Source organism: Panthera uncia, assembly GCF_023721935.1.
Source record: "Panthera uncia isolate 11264 chromosome A1 unlocalized genomic scaffold, Puncia_PCG_1.0 HiC_scaffold_16, whole genome shotgun sequence".
Classification (NCBI taxonomy): domain Eukaryota; kingdom Metazoa; phylum Chordata; class Mammalia; order Carnivora; family Felidae; genus Panthera; species Panthera uncia.
In genome coordinates, this window is record NW_026057576.1 from 5180574 (window position 1) to 5193902 (window position 13329).

General features: G+C 47.6%; 1 protein-coding gene across 1 annotated transcript in view; it reads left to right on the forward strand.

Annotated features, from left to right (window-relative positions):
* The window catches only part of LOC125934215 (phospholipid-transporting ATPase IB), a 433509-nt gene that overhangs the window by 99846 nt on the left and 320334 nt on the right, over positions 1-13329 (forward strand). Inside the window, exons 17-22 of the mRNA XM_049647534.1 lie at positions 4018-4123; positions 5314-5396; positions 8184-8233; positions 10718-10787; positions 11707-11791; positions 12776-12915. Of these exons, the coding sequence (XP_049503491.1) occupies positions 4018-4123; positions 5314-5396; positions 8184-8233; positions 10718-10787; positions 11707-11791; positions 12776-12915 (534 nt within the window). The remainder of the gene's footprint in view (positions 1-4017; positions 4124-5313; positions 5397-8183; positions 8234-10717; positions 10788-11706; positions 11792-12775; positions 12916-13329) is intronic.

Genomic DNA, 13329 nt, shown 5'->3' on the forward strand with positions numbered 1-13329 from the left:
TTCAAGGAACAAGTTCATGTGGTCCTTTGTTTACATTGCTAACCAATGGCTTCCTATTTGTGGGATAATTTCCCAAAGATTTACCAAGGAAGAACACATAGGGGTTTTTCTTTCTTTTTTGTCATTATGCCTAAGACTTTTGAGCTTGAGTCTTGAAGAAGAAATTATTTGTATATGTATTTAAGTACTTTATAGCTGTGATTTGGCATGCCAATTTTAGACATGCCTACTTTTCTGTTTTACATTCATCAAATACTCATTTCTAGATCTAGAAAGCATTTTGTGCAGATTAAAATCTATTAAATGGAGGACAGGTATTTTATGATTATGAGGTACCTTAAATAGGCGAATTCATAGAGGCAGAGCAGAATAGAGGTTATGAGGGGTCGGGGAAGGTGAGAATGGGGAGTTACTATTTGAGGGGTACAGAGTTTGGGAAGATGGGAGTTTTGGGTGTAGATATAGTCGTGGGTACACAGCAGTGTGTCTTTAATGTCCCTGAATCCTGCCCTTACAGATGGTTAAAATGATAAATAGTATCTATTTCTCCACATGCAAAAGCTTCAACTTCTAAAAAGATACATATACATGCACGCATGCCTTGTCCAACAATCATTTCTTCGAAGTTATAAAAGCCTTTTCTTGGAAGTTGCAGAAAGGAAAAAGTTTATTTGCAAACATGCAGCACTCGTTTCAAATATGTTACAAACCTCTTATCCATAGGCTGTGCATGGTTTGCCTCCTTTCCCTCATTTATTAGAGAATGTCAGGTTAACTGGAAAATCAACGTTAGAACAGTTTTGTTTTAGGGATTTTTTTCTTTGTGGATCTTTAAGAATGTTGTCTGGCCTACCACTCAAAGTGGAAACTTAATTTGAGTGTGTGCGCGACTGTTCTTATTAGCTGTCAGAAAGATTTTACTATTTGCCATGAATCAAAGACCCTCTTTCCCACTACACTGTGGGATGAGATGTTGTGCCAGATACGATAGTTCTCAGAGGCAAGAGAAAGCGGTCTTTTCTTGTCCTCCCGCTTGCTACGTTTTTATGTATCGTGTGTTTCTAGCTCATTAAATCGTTGAATTGTCTGTGGAACCGGTTGTTGCTGAGTACCATTTATATCAAAGAGAGAAAGCAATAAGCTCGGGTCAATTAATTACCAGTGTAAGGCACAGTATGAAAGCCAGAGTCGTCCTTGGGAGCCTGTAAATACTTCCTTCAGTTCCTGCCGTCTAGGCCAATATTGCCAAAGACCAGGCCCAAGACCTAATGGTCAAAGTGGCGGAACTTCTTAGAAAGCTGAATTGGAAGCCTCACAAAGTCATCCGCATCAAAGTCTGGTAGGATCGAGACCCTGGGACTAGCGTTGGGCTCTTCTGGGTAGATGCACCTGAGAACCTGAGACCCCCAGGTTCCTCTGTAACTTCTGGGCCTGCGGACGTGGCCACCTGCCCTTAGGTTAAAGAACAGACAAGGTGTAGAGGAAAGGCTAGGACGGACGATGGAAGAGAAGGAGCAGGGACTCACCCGTCTGGTGAGTCCGCTCTCGGTATACTGATCCAACGTAGAACATGCTAGCTTCCTTCCCCCTGCTCCTTGACCAGGTCTCGGCTAAAGCAGATGGTCTTGCTGCAAAGTGCTGATCTTCCTCCGGGTCTGCCCCCACCTCCCACCTGAACCACTAGATCAAGCCTGGGGGTACGTTTCAGCACAGCAGACCGGGGTGATGATGGCCCGCTAGTTTGGAAGAGGGGTTATTCACCAAAGGGGCTGCAGGACCTGGTAATTGCTACCAGTGAGAACTGGGAGAGCGTGACTGAGAGAGGGACATGATGGAAAGCTGCACAAGAGAGAGAGTGTTGGAGTGTGGGACTCTTCTGCTCTCTCTTGGAGAGCCAGTTCTCTGAGCCGCTGTGACGACTCTTAGAAACTTGGAAGGAGTGGTGGCCTTTATATAAAAAGCAATTGATTTTCACTGCAGAAACAGAGAATACAGAGTATTTTTTTTAACCCCCTAAATCGCTTCTGTCCTTTGCTGCCAAGTACTGTTAACATTTCCATCTATTCCTTTCTGTTATCTTTCTCTGTGTGCACATGTGAACACACACAAAAATTCATTGCAGATGCCGAGATCGTGCTGCATGTAAAGTGTTTACTAATCCTACCTTCTCAAGAAATTAACAGTATAAATGTATCTGCAAACACTGATATTCCTGGAGATGGTCACCTTTAATTTCAGCAAACGATTCCCTGATATGTCGGAGTCACTGGAGGTGATTCCCCAGCACCCTTTGCCGTGTAGACCTTGGGGAATTTGTAAATCCTCTAACTTACTTGATTTCACTGAACCGTAGTTGAACGTGCATTTTCTTTTCCTGAAGGCGGATAAGAAGTAGCCGTGTGAGCGGTTATGATTCACTGCCACATGGCTGCTCTTCAGTCTCATTGACGGGTCAGGGGAGAAACTCAAAATGTTTTCAGATACCGATCACTGTCCGTTTGTGACTGAGAAACTAAAAACAAAAACTCTGTAGAAATCAGAAAACATAGAGTTGCTTCCTGATGAGTGAAAAGACAAATCTGTCTCAAATTTCTAGCCAGCTGCCTATCAGAAAGTGAAATATAAAAGACCTTGGCGTTAAAATAACGTGAGGACAAGGAGGCCCGGTATCACCCCTGGCTTTGAACATCGCCCTTAGAGTGCTAGCCTGAGTGGGCCAGTAAGAACTCAAGTGTATACGTTAGAAAAGAAAAGGAAAATGCCGTCATCTGTGGGTGATGTAATAACTGTCTGCCTTAAAACCCAGGAGAGTCAACTGAAACTCGGAGAGCTGGTAAGGGGTTCATTACAAGCGACATTAAACACACTTACAAAACTCAGTGTTGGTCCTTACATCTGAACAGACTCTTGTGAAATATAATAGAAGTAAGATCTTATTCATAACATAAATAGCAATAGATAAGACGTCTAGTACAGTTCTCACATACAGTAGGCATGTAGGTAATTTTTTGAATAAATAAAAAATTAACAAGATTAATAAAAATATGCCAGGGCCTATAGCTAGAAGTGTTAGAAGCCTTTAATCAATAGGAAAGCTTTCTGTATTCTTAGATGGGTAAACAGTATTACGATGGCATTTCTCCATTATTTCTATAATCTAATCCCAATGAAAATCATGAGTGTGTGTGTAGGATGGGAGAAATATATTAAATACATATCCAGGACGGCTTTTTTTTTCCTTTTCTTTTTTTTTAAGTAATAGGGATGCACTGCCTTACAGCTTTTAAGCAATTATGAGGTTAAAGAACAGACAAGGTGTAGAGGAAAGGCTAGGACGGACGATGGAAGAGAAAGAACAGGGACTCACCCGTCTGGCGAGTCCGCTCTCGGTATACCGATCCAGCGTAGACTTGAACGCCTTCTGTCTGCTGGGCCTGGGGTTACGTTCTTGAGGAAGACCGATGACCTTCTGGCACGCCGGGGTGTCCCAGATGTGGGTGGGGAAGCCGCACGTGAGCGGCAGGATTGTTCGAGGCGTCTGGAACAAGCGAGGCGGGGTCTGGGGGAACTCTAGGAGGGGCGCGTGCTGCCTCCTCGCTCTCCTCTGACCCCAGGGTTAGTCCGTTAAGAACGATGTTCCGAGACGGGTGGTAGGGGACTTCTCAGGTGAAGTGACTGTCGAATGGAAGCAGAGAGGATGAGTAAGAACTGGCTGTGAGCAGGTGGAGGGGACAAGGAGCAGCGGGACAGGCGGACGCCTGTCGGAAGACCTACGGACCAGACCGGCTGGTGGAGCACCCAGGAGGGGAGAGGCGGGAGGAGGTGGAGCTGGGTGGAGAGCAGCTGCCACCCAGGGGGTGGCATCGTGGGGGACGTGGGGTCCACGCTAGGGCCTCGACCTGTGTTCGAAAGGGGGCGGAAAGCCAGTAGCGGGCTCTAAGCAGGGGATGGCCGAATCTAACCCTGCTGTATGTCAGCGGTGTTTTAACAGATGATCGCCTTGCCTTATGTCTGTAGCCCACAGCTCCGTGCATACAGGAGTTCCTCACCCTTCTGGCCGTGTGCCACACCGTCGTCCCTGAGAAGGATGGAGATAACATCATCTACCAGGCTTCCTCCCCAGGTGAGGGCTCCGGGCCGGGTGTGCCGTGCTATCCCCTTTTCTGGAGGCTTGGCTGTCTGCATTTACTTGCGGAGGGTGCGGTAGGGCGGTCGGCTTCGCGAAGACCCCACTGTTTACCTCTGGCCTCGCGCAGTGTACAGGTTATGGTCACAAGCGATAAAGCCACAGAAAGGTGGCGCTGGGCCCTCCTGACTCTGTAACACTGTGACCACGACGGGAGGCCCCAGGCCATCTTGCAGCTCCTAGCAGAAGTCCCTCGCAAAAATAACGTAGCAATCACTATTGCTCATAATAAGAGACTACATGCAGTGGAAGAGAGCGATCAAATCATAATTTCAGCTTGGAACATACCTGTCTTTGAGTCCTCTGAAAATTTGTTGAAGTGTATTGTGAATGTTGTGCCATGTATGTGTCAGTGATTTTCAGTTTACCAGAACGTTTAACCTGAACGCTACTATTCTCCAATAATTTTTTTTTTTTAACATTTTTTAATTTATTTTTGGGACAGAGAGAGACAGAGCATGAACGGGGGAGGGGCAGAGAGAGAGGGAGACACAGAATCGGAAACAGGCTCCAGGCTCCGAGCCATCAGCCCAGAGCCCGACGCGGGGCTCGAACTCACGGACCGCGATTCTCCAATAATTTTGAGTAAAGGAAAAATCATCATAAAGCAAAAAAAAAAAAAAAAAAAGTCCCTGCACTGGACAAAACTCTCAGGGGAGGGTGGCCTGGCTTCCCTGTTCACCCTCTGCCCGTCGTAGATTCTCCAGCTGCTGATGAAGCTGGGTGCTGACTCTCGACCCGCTTCCTGGAGCTCTGAATCCTACCATACTAGAAGTGAAACGCTGCCTCGCTCGCTCGGACGAGATGGGTTAGTCAGGAAGCCATGGGAATGTAGCTTAAGTTCCTTAAGGAGAACTTGACCCCAATGGAGGATAGTAGGTACACCAGCACTCTTGTCCCGACGATCAGCTTTAGGTCCTGTCTTTCCCGCCTAACGAAAGTGCTGCCTTCAGGATCCTGGTGGCGGACTGAGCGAGCGCCTCCTAAATCCTGAGTCCTTACCCTTGTGTGCTTAGGCCGGGCCTCTCTAGCTGCTGCCCATCTGCTTAATGTGTAAAATAATACGCGCTCCACAGAATTCTGCCATTACCTGCGATTAGTCAATGCCTCGTCAACTCTATTGACAGATGAAGCCGCTTTGGTGAAGGGAGCTAGGAAGCTGGGTTTTGTCTTCACCGCCAGAACGCCCTACTCGGTCATCATAGAAGCCGTAAGTGACGAGCCCGGGTACCTCTTGACATTGTATGTCGCCTCCTTTTTTGAAGACTGTGTTTGAAATAGCGTGTCTGATGTAAACACGATAGCTACATTTCTTCTTTTCTTTCCCCCCCCCCTCCCCTGGGGAGGGGGCCCCGTTGCGAAACTGCAGGCATGACGGGATTCTGTCAGCTTATTCATGGTGTGTTGCGGGCATTTTTCTCTCAGAGACGCTTGTCCACAAGTCTTGCGTGTGCTGGTGTGATTTGTAGTAAAGAACCTAGCAAGCCTGCTCTTGGTTTTGTCATAGGGAAATAAGCGCGTGGCCCACTTGTCCTGAGGACAGGATCTGTGACTCTGTCCCTGTAACCTTGGCACGTAGAGTTCTTGCCCAGCACAGCCCTTGGCGCATTAGCTTCGGTCTCCCTGGCCGGGGGAGAGGCGAGTTGGTGCTTAAGATCTTTGTTATTTACACGAGTTTTTCTTTTCCCTACAGTCAAGGGATTTGTTTATTTTATGATTGTTTTGTTTTCTGTTTGTTTGGGTTTTTTTGAGTTTGGCTGCTCAGGAAGCCTGAGGGAGAAATTTGGTGACAGGAAAAAGTGGAAATCAAGTGTAACATCCAGTAGGGACCCTTGAGGCAGGTAACGGGGGAAATCGATGGTTGGGACTGGCAATGCCCTGGCATTTTTGATGCTGACCGTTAGAGGGGCTGCATTTCGCTACAGTCTGTGTTGATGAGGGGCCTGGAAGCAGTCACTGCCTTCTCTCTCCTCTGCCTTCCTGCACCCCTCAATTTGGGGAGGACTGACGGATTATAACGGTTTTTGCCTTTATGTATCTTGTGTCTCTGGACCTTGCTGATGCACTTGAAATTCACTACTAACTTACATAGCTGTTATCGTTCTTAACTTGGCAGTGCTCCATTTTTTTTCTTGTACTTAGAAATGCGAAACCTAGAAAATACCAGACCTCGACAGAGTGCCCATTTCTTGGCGTTTTCGGGTTCCTGTCTTCTGGAGGACAGAGATGAAATCATAATCATTTTTACTTCATTTTAATCACCAGCAAGTCTCGCTTAGGGAAAGGTACAGTCATTAGAGGTGGAGCAAAGCAACGGACTGAATACAGAATTTCCTTTGTGGAAGGTTTTCAAGCCTTCGCCCCCCTCAGTTTGGGGAGACTCAGAACCTTCGCTGTACGATCTGCTGTCGCACGGGTGCTGCTGGTTTCTGTGCATTACGGCGATGGGGACTGGAGGCGGGACGGACTGACAGGGCACGAGTGGGAGAGACAAGGAGACAAGGCTGCTTCTGCTTTGCTCACAAGAGCGGCTAAATACAGGGAAGCCAGGGAGCCCACTGACCTTGTCATCACGGTGGTAGATGTCGGTGAAGAGTGGATGGGCACCCCTCTGTCATTTTATTAGCCTATTAAGGCCACGTGTCTGGGAGTACATGAGACTCTCTGACTAGTTCAGGGCCATAAATAATACCTTCGCGATCCCGTTCAGCCAGAGTGTCCTCAAACCCCACCTTCTCAAGTGGGTTACCAGCTGTTGCCATGAAGTGGCCGCTACCGATCATCTTAATGGTCGAGTCCGTGGGATGCACGTGGTTGCCCAGCGGTTGATCTGAGAGCAGAGAGGGGTTAGCACCTGGCAGTCACAGCGCTTGGGCCGATTTGCGGGGTACTGGTGGGCACGCTTCTGAGTGGGCCTCTGAGGAAGTTGGGACAGCCCGAGGAGAAAGAACCGGATGAGGAGGGTCACTGGTTGTATCTCTGGGTGTGAGGGGAGTTGTGCAGAGGAGAGTAATGATGCCTCAGGTTTCCCTGGATAATTGGCTTCATTCATTCTCAAGCCTGAGGGACACGTTCGTGAGGAGGCCACACGCTCAGTGGCAGAAATAAGATTCTGACTCCTACCTATGGAACTTCAAGGCCCACGTGCTTTTCACCGTGATGTATTGGGGAAATAGGAGGTTTGATTAAGGAGTTTGGCAACGGTCCACACAGCCTGGAACCTTCCGGGAAAAATCGAGAACATTGAGGTTCCAGCTTTGAAGAACTTGAAGAAAAATAACATTTGATGAATTGCTCTAAAATCTTATGCAGATCCATAATCCTTATTTCTAAATCGCGAATCCAGGAAGCTTTGGATTCCAAAAAAGTTTTCTCCTGTATTTGGGGAATAGGCATCCGGCAGCAAAACTTAGCCAGAACTGACATGAGGCCGTTTATGGTCTTAGGAATCTCCGTGTCCTACGTTTTGCTGTGGAAAATTGATGTGTTGGATTTTAGGGCGTTGTGGCCACATAAGCCTCTGGGGAAATCATGCCACATGGTGTATGTGTACATTTTTAATAAAATGTATAAAATTCTGAATTCAGAAGCATGACTGGCCCCAAGGTTTCAGGTGTTCTTGGAAGGGAGTGTCAGCCAGCTGTTGTGATGTCCTAGAGAAGAATGAGAAGCTTCTACCAGAAGGGGGAGCTATGACCCCACCTGACTGGCTTGTGGGAACCCTGTACCTGTTGAAAAGGCCTTGGCAGGGGGATAGAGATGGAGAGAGAATGAGGTGGGGAGGAGGGAGAGCGGGAGAGGTAATCGATGTGTATGTATTACATAGAGGGAGGGTGAGAGGGATATGTGTGTGTGGATTATATACAGAGAGAGAGCGCTGGGAGGAGGAGGAGGGACGGGGAGATGTGTGTATAGAGAGGTTTACGATTGGGGAGACTGTTGTTTTGAGATTTTAATACTTGGCACCTCAGGTAAGAGCCTGTTTTTCTTCCTTTAGATGGGACAGGAACAGACATTTGGAATCCTTAACGTCCTGGAATTTTCTAGGTATGCTTCTCCTTCATGCGCCGGAATAAAATACTTCCGTATATATTTAACAGCTTCATCAGAGTGTTTGCAAGATTGTATGATCTGATTAAATACAGCACTTAGGTATTAAAGTTAGTGAGTAGATCCCCACAGTCCCTCTCCTGTCTGGAATTTGGGACTTTCTGTAAAGAGAGTGACGCAGGTCATTTTCCTGTGCGTGCGCGTGTGTGTTTTCCCCGAGTGAAGCACTGGGCTCCCATAGCCTCCTGTTTCTGTACATTTCCAGACCCGCTGTTCCGGCATCAGCCGCGGACACGTCTGCACAGTTTGGAGTGTGTGGTGGGGAGGGCCTTATTTCTGTTGGTTTTTCCCAAGTCCCGTGAGGTGGTGCCTCGTGCTTTAAGCACTCTCATGCCAGACCTGGGGCACTGGCAAGCCAAGACAGGTAAGATCAGTCCATCCCCGTCGGAGGCTTTGTCTGAGTTGGGCAGTTGTTCTGTCTATATGCCAGCTCGTTCTTCCCCAGGGTGGTTTATCTGATTTTCAGACCCAGGAATATTTGTTGATTATTTGCTTCCCTAGATCATTCCTGGTTTGTCCTTTTGAAAAATCTTAATGTTTTGTTTCTTGCCTTCTCAACACTGACTGTCAGTACGAGAGCAAAGTTCTTTTGCTACCTCGAGAGCCTATTTTCCAATTATGAAACTTTGGGTTTTTTTAATAACCATTGTTAAATGATTTCACACCTTGTTTATTCTGTCTGCTTTATAAGCTGTTTGAAAAAGATCAGTTAAAAAAAATTTTTTTTATGTTTATTTTTGAGAGAGAGAGAGAGAGAGAGAGACACAGAGTGCGAATGGGGGAGGGGTAGAGAGAGGAGACACAGGATCTGAAGCAGGTTCCAGGCTCTGAGCTGTCGGCCCAGAGCCTGACACAGGGCTCGAACTCACGGACCATGAGATCGTGCCCTGAGCCGAAGTCGGATGCTTAACAGACTGAGCCACCTGGGCACCCCTGAAAAAGATCAGTTTGTAACCCTCTTGTAGGAAATGCTTTCCAGCCCTAGTCTTTAGTTTTAGGACTGAAAACTTGAACTTTGGTGGGTCAAGAGCCCTTGTGGCTGCGTATTCAGAGGGGAAGAACGATGGTTGGTAACAGCAGTGGTTCATAGAGGGAGTAGGAGACAGTGTCCCCGTGGGTGGAGGTGAGGAACATACTAAACATTGCTGCGGACTTTTTGTGCCCCGTCTCTTACTGGTGTCCTGGAAACTGTGCTGTTATGCGGCCGTGTTAACTGGGACCAGCAGTTATTGGAGGGACAAGGAGGAGGAAAGGGAATTAAATTAAAGCAGGTGAATATGGATGTGAGAATGTTTTAAAAACTTATGGGAGAACCTGCGGGAATAAAAGATCACCTATAGCTGTGGTTCTGTTTCTTTTTAGTGGACTCCTCTTTGTCCCAGCGCCACTTAACCGTGACCACACTCCTTTGCGGTACCTGGTGGCAGTCCTGCTTTGCGCATTCAGACACCGAAGTGCTGGGCAAACAACTTTGCCACGAGTACCCGGCTACTAGGTGGCCGAGGGAGAATTCAAATCCAGGCCAGGCAGAGTGCTTAGGGTTAGGGGGTGGGAACTTACACAGAGCTGGAGAGAGAATGTCCCTTAGTCTGAGGAGCTCATAGTCCATTGGAAATCCCCTTGCTGGGGTGGGTGGTGTGGGGCCCGCTGTGGTTAGGACGTGTTTCAGGAGGATGGAATGTTGTCTGCGAGAGGCGTGGGGCAGGAGCCGTGGAGGGGGGGTGTGCCGTGTCTTCCGGTGTGCTGGAGGCCTGCTGGTGAATGGGCGGGTTCGTGCGAGATAGACCAGGCTGCAGAGGTGAGTGGAGGTCAGCAAGAATTGGAACCTGTAGGCAGTGGGGAGCCATTGAAGGCTCCGTGAGTGACCATGAGTCACGATGAAAGACCAATGTAGGAGGGTCCGTGTCGGAGTGGGGAGGGCAGCAGTGAGGCTCACCTCAGTGCTGCGTGAGGCATGTCCTACGACTTTGTAATTGCTTTCTACTCCAGTTAAAAGAAGACCCAACAAGGGGCTTTTGAGTTCAGCGGATGTCTATAGAAGCTTCCACTCTGTTGCTTACTGGGCAGATTACTCATATTTTGAGCCGTAGAACAAAAACACTTTTACAGAGTATCGTCAGGAGTAAATTAGATGTGCTTAGCAGACGGTCAAGTTTTCTGTTTCTGCTCTCCTGCTATACATAACTATATTTGTGAGTTTCCATGGCAGGGAAAAAAATAGGTTTATATCCGTCGTGTATAATAAAAAGAGTGGGAGGTATACAATGAAAGCCCACCTTTGAAGGAAAAGTTAAGGAAAACGGAGTTTCTCCATTTTTAGGGCTACCAGGCCATCTTTTGATGTGTTTGGTGCTTAATCATAGGGCATGGGTCCTACACTACAGACCAGTGATAACTTTTTTTTTTTTCCTACCCTTACAGCGACAGAAAAAGAATGTCTGTGATTGTTCGAACTCCTTCAGGCCAACTTCGACTCTACTGTAAGGGGGCTGTAAGTACTGGCCGAGCGTCTCGTGTAGCAGGTGCCCTTGGTGGCTCCTTTGTGAACCTGCTTCTCCTGACCGCTGTTGTCATCGTGCCCTGGAAGTTTGCCCAAGGCTGAAAGGCTCTTTCAGATGGGCCATGAAATTGACTTGGTAGTAAAGGCCTACTGAAGACAGTGGCGGTTCAGGCCAGCGTGGCAACCGTGGCCCCTGAAAAGCTTCCTTTTAGCCAATAGGTGGTTTCAGAAATAGCACTGTGCCGTGTGATGCGAGATCCTTAGGGTGTGACTTGTGATTCTCGTTTTATCACCATTATGTTGTGACTTCAGGAAGATGGAATGGTTCATAACGACCTGTGATGATCTTTTAAGTATTTGTGTGTGTGTGTGTGTGTGTGTGTGTGTGTGTGTTCGTTCTCAAACAGCTATTCGTAGTCGTTGTGTCCTGTGTTTTCATCACAGAGAGCTTTTCTGGGCTGTGTTGCTCAGTGTTTCTTAGCTGAAGTGGGTTCAGGGCCTAGTGGCTGGTGCACGCCATGGCTGGGAGCTCCTGCAGGGGCAGGAAGCAAGAGTGTATTTGTGCAGTTTAGGATGTGCATGGTACCCTTCCCGCTTCTGCATAAAGATGTTATACACATTGGTACGTATTTTGCAAATTTGGGTAAATGTAGGTACCATTATACCTCTGACAGTTCTCTTGACGCTTAGGTAGGTTCTCCCCAGAGTTTTTGTCTGGACACATCCATACCCAGTTTGTTTTCCAAAGCTCATGAGTGAATCTGTCTGAGAACTGTATTTCTACCTGCCCGTTCAAGTACTCTCAAGTATTCACATTGGATAAGCATCATTAAAACAAAGCTAGGTTTAGAATGCTGACTGGAGGGTTTACTTAAAGGTTGGCCAGTCACAACGTTTCTCTATTTTATAGGATAATGTAATTTTTGAGAGGCTTTCAAAAGACTCAAAATACATGGAAGAAACCCTGTGCCATCTGGAATATTTTGCCACGGAAGGTCAGTGAAATTTGGAAATGTTATTTTTAACCATTGAAGTTCTACTTTCGAGTGTTTGCGGCTGATGCTTGGGGGTGAGCGGTCATGGTCTGAATGGACGTGTCCGTTTTGTGCCGTACTTGGCTTGCTTCCTAGGAGTATACTTTCCTAGGGCCAACCCCTGCCCCCACCCTCCACATTCTGTGCCCACGGCCCTGACGCGATGTGCACCAGAGTCCACGCAGAGTTACCTGCACGACTCTGTTCGCTCTTCCCCTGAAGGACGAAGGGAGCAGGCAGGCCAGCTCACGGTGTGTAGAATCATTCTGTAGTCATTATTCCCGTTCTCAGAAAACCCATGTCCTCACTTCCCCGTCCCCCTCTCGTGATCCTTGTGACGCTGGCTTATCCATGACTTGAGGAAGCAGTAAGTCACTGAGCCCACAGAGACTGGGAAAGGAGTTCTCTGAAAGGATGTCAGAGATTCCAGCAAGGGAACATGATGAACGTTGGAGCCTTGCCTACGTGCTGGCTGCTGCTTTCTTGGCTTCGTGTGCTCCTGTGGCTATGAGCGTGTGTGTGCCTGCATGCGTGTGCACGTGCACGTGTGACTGCTTGGAAGCCTGGGTCTTCCACATGGTAGCCTGTCGGGCTTTTATTGCTATCCTGCCTCCTCTACTTCTGATACCTGCCCACGGCACATGTGCGTATAGATCGTGCCCAGCTCCTGTACGTCTCTGCCGTAGGGAGTTCACGTTCACGGCTTCTCGCTTCTCGTGGACTCTCAAATGTATCCTCGAGGTGGTTTATAGCAAAATGCAGTAGACTTGCTTCTACCTTCCCTTTTTCGATGAGTGAAAGTTGAATTAGAGTGACCTAAAAAGCAGATCGTTTCTTGAATTTTTTTTTGAGTATGCGGGTATAAAATGGAGCCACGTGACGTCACCTAGGAGGGAAGGCGTCCTGCGTCTTTCCATCGCTGGATACACTATGGCTGTTTTGCAGGCTTGAGGACTCTCTGTGTGGCTTATGCTGACCTCTCTGAGCAGGAGTATGAGGAGTGGCTTAAAGTCTATCAAGAAGCCAGCACCATCTTGAAAGACAGAGCTCAGCGGTTGGAAGAGTGCTATGAGATCATAGAGAAGGTAATCGCACGGGATACACTTGTTACCTGCCCAGTGAGGGGGCTCCACCACGTATTGAACAAAGTCTTTGGGCAGGAATCCTTTTGTTGTATAGCGGAGAGCGTGTGTGCATAGGGGAGGGGCAGAAGAAGGGACAGAGAGAGAGAGAGAGAGAGAGATAATGAATGAATCTTCAGCAGGCTTCATGCCCAGTGCTGTCTGTCCAGCGCTGAGCCTGGCGCAGAGCTTGATCTCATGACCCTGACATCATGACCTGAGTCAAAATCAAGGGTCAGACGCTTAACCAACTGAGCCACGCAGGTGCCCCTTAACCATTAGCTTTTAATGATGTCTTTCTTTGCTTTAAGAAGCACTTAGGTTTCTTTTTCTTTTATTAAAGTTTATTTATTTATTTTGAGCGAGAGAGAGAGAGAG